We start from the raw sequence: 6,982 nt of genomic DNA, 5'->3' as shown, positions 1-6,982 counted from the left end.
GAATATCAATTAATTTTATATTTTAATTTAATATACTTTTAGTATCATATTACCCAATATAATTTGTTTTAAATTTAGCATAAAGTTAAATTTATCAGGAAAAAATATTAAATTTTATTTTTCTATTTAAATTTAATTATTTACTATTAAAAGGCATCACTTATGTTTTTAGTTTTATTTAATTTTATTTAATTTTTATGATAATTTAAAAATAAGTTTAAATAAAAAAAATTAACATTTTTATCTCCCCAGGGCAAATTTAGCATTTTTCAACCTTAAAAAAATTAAAAGAATAAAACTAAACTAAACCATTTTTTTTCCGAAATAAAATTAAACCTGAACCCAACTCCTATTGCACAATCCCATATTCACGTTCACGCGTTCACTCGCAGAAACACAGAGTCGCATATTCACTTCAATTGGCCTGCTTCCCTCGACGTCGCCGCTGCTGCTTCTACTAAGTCACGCCGCTGCTTCTCTCTTTCGATACTGCTCCTGTCTCGCCGCTGGTTCTCGCCGCTGGTTCTCCTCCTCCATCGCCGTAGCATCTGTCTCCACGGTCAAGACACAGGTTTTGTTCCTGACTGGTTTCATTTGGGTTTTTGTGGTTTGGTTTTATGTGGGAATTTTCTGTGGATGGGTTTTTCATTTGGGTTTGTGTGGTTGGGTTAGTTTCATTTGGAATGCCGGTTTGAATTTTTGTGGGGCTTTGTTCCTTTTTGAATGGGTTTCTGTTGCTGAAATGATGAGATTTGATTTAATGATATGAATTGTTTAAGGATATGCAATGCTGAGATTTGATTTGGTATTTTGATGTGAAATTGGGTATACGGTAGTGAGACTTGAATTTCTATGTGGATGGTTGCTCTTTGGATTGATCTGAACAGTAAATTTGTGATTCTTATATGCTGTTAGTATGTCTCTGTCGATATTATTTTGTTTTTTGGCATTTAGTTCATCTTGAGATGTTAGCGTTAAATAGCAATGAAGTTGTGGAGAGTTGTAATGACCAAGTTTCTAATTTGGTATTTGGTTTATGATGATTTCATATGTTTGTTCTTAACTATTTTAAAATTTCAGAAATTTCATCACTAATTATAATTTTGTTCGTGATTCTTGGTCGGGCCCTAGTATTTTGACTCAGAATGTATGAGTATTTGTATTTTTCCTTATTAGAATAAAAGCCTATCTGCCAGGTTAATAGTTTGTTTTCGGATTTTGGTAAATCTCTTTTTTTTTTCTAGATTGGTCAATTTTCTGTTCAAACAGTGGTTGCACATAATCAAACGAAGTCTTTTTCCCTTCTGAATCACTTAATGCCATGGTTAGCAGAAATGTTGCATCCTGAAATTCTGATTGCTGCTAGAGTCTACAGTTTTGGGTTTGGATTCTGCAGAACCGATGGATTTTTTACAAATATCATTTTGTATATTTTTTTTTTCATGTGTAATTGTTGCTTTTGGGAATTTAGTTGTGCAAATGAAAAAAATGAATAAATTGCTCCTTACCATTTGCTATTAGAGTCTTTAGGGGTGTTTGGCAATGAGTTTGAGAGCTCAAAAAGTGCTTTTTTGATAAAGCATCATTTTAGATGCTGTTGAAAAAAGCATTTTGAAAAAAGCTGTTTTGTTATTTTGGTGTTCTTATGGCTAAATTATATCAAAAATAATTTTAAATTATTTTTTAACATTTTCTAAATAGTATTTTTAAAAAAGTGCTTTTCTCAACAGCAGCTCTAAGAGCAATGGCAAACAGGCCCTTAGTCTTTTGGAAGATTCTTTCTAATTGTAATTTGTAGGTTTTTCTTCTCAATTTTCTGTATTCAGGTTCATCTGTCCAACCCATTTAAATATAAAAATCAAATGGGTTAGGGTATCAAGATTTAGTTAAGTCCTAATTGGATTTCAGACGATTTTGAGTAGTATATATTTCATGTGGGTTTGGACACCTTCAATTTTGTGGGCGTGTCTGTTTACACAACTAACCCAACTGGGATTAGGTTTTTTGGGGGAAAAACATATGAATGATCTAGACATAGAAAGCTCTTTCCCTCTTCTACATTTCGTTTTTGTATGTTTCTGTGGCTTCTACAATAGGATGGAAGAGGAAAGTACTGGAAATTAACAACAATTTTGCATGTCTCATTTAGACTGTAACTGTGAGTGGTTGCACTACTCCCTTTTTGTTTCTTGACCTACCATTGGCATTACTAGAACATGTTTTGGCTGCACTTTTTGTGATCTGCTCTGACTTTGGATTTGTTGGTTTGCCTATTCTGTGCTTTTTCTTACTTCTCTTATTCATATTGATGTGGTGTGGTCACAATTTTTTTTTTTTTTTTTTTGGTAGCTGGTTTAAGAACTTCTCTGTTTGTTTGATTTGCAAGTTTGTATTTTGATTTGATTTTCTGCTTATTTAGCAGTTACTTTTCTGTGCATCTCACTGCATATTCAGACGCGTCATTGTCACCAAAATTATAAATCAGGTGAAAAAACTGAAGGAAAGAAAAATATCAAAGGTTAAGAAAAAAGAACAAAATTATCCCATGCTACCAGTAGCTGGCCATGTATGCTGAATAACAAAGTTTGACATTATGGCTATCTACGTGAATTTTAGTTAATAATCACTGATTGGCTATTTACATATTTGTTTTAAAACTAATTGGCACAAGAATATGGGTCATATAACTGCGAAAAAAGAGAGTTCTTTTTCTAATTATATAAACATTATACTATATATATATACTGTATACTGATACGGACAACCTGTTGTTTATTTCAGAGACTAGCTTTTTTCTGCAATCATGTCCCTGAATCTGATTAAGCCTAAAGCAAAATTGCATAATTGCCAGATTCAAATGATCTCTGCAACTGCTAAATGCTAATTATTTAGCTGCATCACTAATTGTTTCTCCAGCCTAAATTTTCGTTGCCACCTGACTCTATTTCAACTCTGAAGAAACCCAAATATGCTTTCCCTTCAACGCTTAGCAGTTATTACCATAAAGAGAGCAACATCCATCTATGGACTCATCTCCACAATTCCAAGAACGCATTTAGATTCAACCACCCTTTGCAATTCCCTATCCACCAAGTCCACCAAAAATGACAATGATGAATGGAATGATGCTTGGGAAACCGCCTGGCTGCCAGACGATCTCACCGCCAAAAACAGAGCTCCATGGGAGAAGGATGTGAATTTCCCATCCACAGACTCAGGGGTGGTGCTGTCTCCGGAGGTGGACGCAGAGACCAAGGCATTTGTGGAGGAAATGAACGAAAACTGGAACGAGAGGCGGCAAGCAACCAAGACTTGTCAACAACAGCAGCAAGATAAGGAAGAGAAGAGAGGTATTGAGGATGGGACTTCACTTTATAGTTTGGAGAATATGAAGAAGGATTACAGGCTAAAGAAGCAGAGGATCCATGCGGGGTTATGGATGAAGGAGATTGAGAAGCAACAGGAGGCTAAGTTGGGAGATTCAGGTCTAGGTTCTGCAGATGATATTGACAGATTGCTTGATAGCTGTTCTGAGTATGTTTGCTCACTTCCTGTTCTGTAGATTGCTATTTTCTTTCTGTTTGCTCAATGGCTTTATGCTTGGTTTATGATGCCTCCATGAAATGGATAAATGTCCTTGGAACAGATGCAAAATTTTCTTCCCTAGTCGTCATGAATGTTAAGCACTTACTAACCAACATTTAACCGGAAGATTGTGAACTTGTATCATTTTCAATTACAATGCGCAATCTTTCAGCTTTTACTAAATGCTTAAAAAAGCCTTTTCTCTAGTGCATATTGTGTGATATTGATTTAATAACTCTCCATTGATTAGTGTTTAGCTAGTTTCAAATTGAGATAGCTTGTAATTAAACAATGATCTTTGGTTTTTTGGGAGTTGAAGCTCAGATGCTTAGTATTAATAATACTCAAAGCTAGCTATTGGATAAACATAGTTCTTTTTCTAAAAAGGCAACAGTAATTTGACAAGCAGCACATTAACCCTCCGTTTGGTATGATTTATTTTGTAAGAAAATAAATTAAATAAATTCTTGTAAAATCATTTAAGATTTTAATTTTTTTTTTCAATGAAAATTTTTTAAACTAAAAAAGGAATTTAATTCTTTGGTTTGAAACAAGAGAATTATTAGAAAAGCAATCAATTGAATTGAATCTTTACGAAATTATTGATTCCAAATAGAGGGTAAGGTTGTGTATGTCAGCACTGCTTTCAAATCAAGATGCCTGAAACTATTTGAACTAAGAATTTGACCTTCCCTTTTTCTTGTCCCCTCGCATAAAAGACCTATGTCCTTGAATTCCCTCATTATTCAATGAAGGTAGAGTTGAAATTCATAAACTCACTTGATATTTTAGAAAATTATCTCATCCTAGGACGTCTGCTAGTTCCTAGGAACTAAAGCAAGTGGCTACTTTTCATTTTTGTTCTCTCTTTCTCTCTCTCTCTCTCTCTCCTTGCACATTGCATGTTTTGAATGGAACTTACAAGATGTTTATTGGGTTATTGTTGAAACTCTTGCATAAATAAAATTGTTAATTTTGCAGGATTTTTGATACTGCCAACAATGACTTGGACATCTCAAGAGCCCCAAGCTCTTCAGAGTTTAAAAGCAAGCCTGATGGTTGGGAAACTACAGCTAAGGAGCAAGATGGGAATATATGGGAGATGTCACAAAGGGAAGAAGATATTCTCCTCCAAGAATTTGATCGTCGAATTGCATACAGCAAATTCCAGGTGAGTCACTACCATCATACATTTTACATGTTTCTTTTTCTAACATTGTTGTTGGCCAAAATAATCCTACCCAGCTAATGCACTGGGGATGGCAGCTAGAGCTGTAATCGGATCACTAATTTTGAACAGGAGGTCGATTGACTAAAAACAAAGAAAAGTGTGCATGTTTGTATATCAGAAGGCAAGTTTAAAAGAAAACAGGATTTTTGTTCTGGATTATGGGAATTTTAAGATTTATGCAATTATTTTCTAAGTACTGATTGTTTTGCAGAAAATAATATATATTTGAAAAATATTTTCTAAGAAAACTTATTTTCCATCATTGGATTGCAATGATAAATTATAAAGGAATGTTTACAAATTGTGTAGAAAGTTTAGTGGCTTTAATAAGATTCTCAAATTCCAAAAAAAAGTCTTGCTTGAAAAGGAAGTCACTTTTTTAAAAAATGTTAAATTGTTTCTGATTTTTTTGAGTACTCTAAACATCAAAAAAACTTTGTGAAACAAACAGATCTAATTTCACTAATTTTTTCCATAGACTGTTTCCTCATCTCTTTGCCAGTCACCACCTTTGCTATTTCTGAAATTGCTCACAGATTGCTAGTTTTATCAAGACACACATATTTAGCCGGAGAAGGCCAATTGATGGATGGAAATACATGATAGAGGAGCTGGGACCAAATGCCAAGAAAGGGAAAGGTAGTGTCTCAAGGATACCAACTCTTTCCGACGCATCTACTCAACCTTTCAAGGAAGAGAGGACACAAGTTGCCAACAATTTCATGCCCTTGAATAGGAAGTAATTGCAGTTTCCAATTTTGCAATTTTGTTTTATAAATGTGAATGGTTTGATAAGGCTTATGCATTATTCCCTGTATTTTAGAAGTAAGCTACTTAGTCCTTATAATTTTAGAAAGCTAACGAAATAGTCCATACTGTGAGAAATGCAGCTCTAGTTCTTTTATTTCATCCACAATTTAGTCTTTGTAATTTCATACACTTTAACAATTTAGTCCTTATAGTTTAATTTAATTCTTCAATAAATAATACAAGGATAATGATTTGGCTGAACTTTCACTGTATGGATAGTTGAAATAGGAATAAAAAGTAATCCTATTTGAATAAGGAAAAAATTAATTCTAATCTTAATTTATCTAGTAAAAGTAATTATGGGCTGACCCAAATAGTCTTAATGGACCTAAATAAATACTAAATAAATCTAAAATAATAAATTCTAAATAAGCTTAAACTAATAATTAAACAAATTACATATTGGTCCAATTATTATGCAATAAATTATAGATAAGCGCCTTCTTTCTCTTGCATTTTATTGTTTTCGATCTTTGTGCTTCCTGTTTTGCTTGTCTCTTAGTTCTTATATCATGATGCTTCCTTGAAATGCCTTGCCTTTCATGATAGCACCTTGACTTTCCATGTCTTGGAGTATTATGACTTGCACTTTTGAAAATTTTTAAGCGTTCATTGTATGAATTAATATTTAAAATTGATTTTCATCTTGTGCTCGTATCAATTCCTCTCTCCTCAGAAATATTCATCCTCGAATCTGGAACATGAATAATACAAGAAGAAGGATTAGAAAACTTACCCTTCTTGCGTATGCAATGTGTATACCAACTTCATGCTTCATCTCTTGAATGCTTTTAATTTCTCAATGTTCTACCTCCATTTGCAGTCCATCCTGGGAAAAAAAAAAAAGAAAAAAAAAAAAGCAAGAATACTACAAGATGTACAAGATGGTTTGGAGTTACTAACAAATAAATCAATCTCACCATGCTCGTTCTTAGTCTTGCATTTAATCTCTTTTGCGGTCATTCTTTTCCTCATAAAGTAACTTTTCTTTTTCTCTCTAACTGTTAAGTTCTTCTTTCTTTTTCTCACTAGCGCAAACACTCACCATTGGGTCTATAGAATCTTTCTTTTCACTTACGGTCTCTTTTCTCTCATTATTTTTATGTTCACTTTCCAATTGCTCATCTAAAGTTTTCAAAAATTTAAGTTGACCTTCACGAGCTTCAATAGGTGACAATGGTATAACGGTGAAATTTTGGCCTTTAAAGACAAATGAGTATCTATTTTTATACTCATCATGAGTCACTTTTCTGTCATGTTGCCAAGGTCTTCCTAACAAGAGATGACCTGCTTTCATTGATACTACATTGCATGTGACTTCATCAGAGTACTTTCCAATTGAGAATGGTATCACTA

The 6,982-nt window shown here is 33.4% G+C and overlaps 1 protein-coding gene across 1 annotated transcript; it reads left to right on the top strand.

The window, feature by feature from the left end:
* The first annotated feature begins 335 nt into the window (after window positions 1-335).
* On the top strand, window positions 336-5,746 carry LOC110618127 (protein GAMETE CELL DEFECTIVE 1, mitochondrial). Its single transcript, XM_021761187.1, has 4 exons — window positions 336-571; window positions 2,782-3,534; window positions 4,567-4,756; window positions 5,353-5,746. The coding sequence occupies exons 2-4, from the start codon at window positions 2,969-2,971 to the stop codon at window positions 5,557-5,559; spliced, it is 963 nt and encodes a 320-aa protein (XP_021616879.1). The 5' UTR covers window positions 336-571; window positions 2,782-2,968; the 3' UTR covers window positions 5,560-5,746.
* The last annotated feature ends 1,236 nt before the right edge of the window (window positions 5,747-6,982 follow it).

This window comes from Manihot esculenta, chromosome 6 (genome assembly GCF_001659605.2).
Source record: "Manihot esculenta cultivar AM560-2 chromosome 6, M.esculenta_v8, whole genome shotgun sequence".
NCBI lineage: Eukaryota > Viridiplantae > Streptophyta > Magnoliopsida > Malpighiales > Euphorbiaceae > Manihot > Manihot esculenta.
This window is presented reverse-complemented; position numbering and strand designations above follow the sequence as displayed.

Bases quoted from the DNA above. Each gene is read 5' to 3' on its own strand.
- LOC110618127 (XM_021761187.1), top strand. From the start codon at position 2,969: ATGCTTTCCCTTCAACGCTTAGCAGTTATTACCATAAAGAGAGCAACA. The intron at 3,535-4,566 runs GTATGTTTGCTC...TTAATTTTGCAG, and splicing joins TTGCTTGATAGCTGTTCTGA to GATTTTTGATACTGCCAACA. The intron at 4,757-5,352 runs GTGAGTCACTAC...AATTGCTCACAG, and splicing joins TTGCATACAGCAAATTCCAG to ATTGCTAGTTTTATCAAGAC.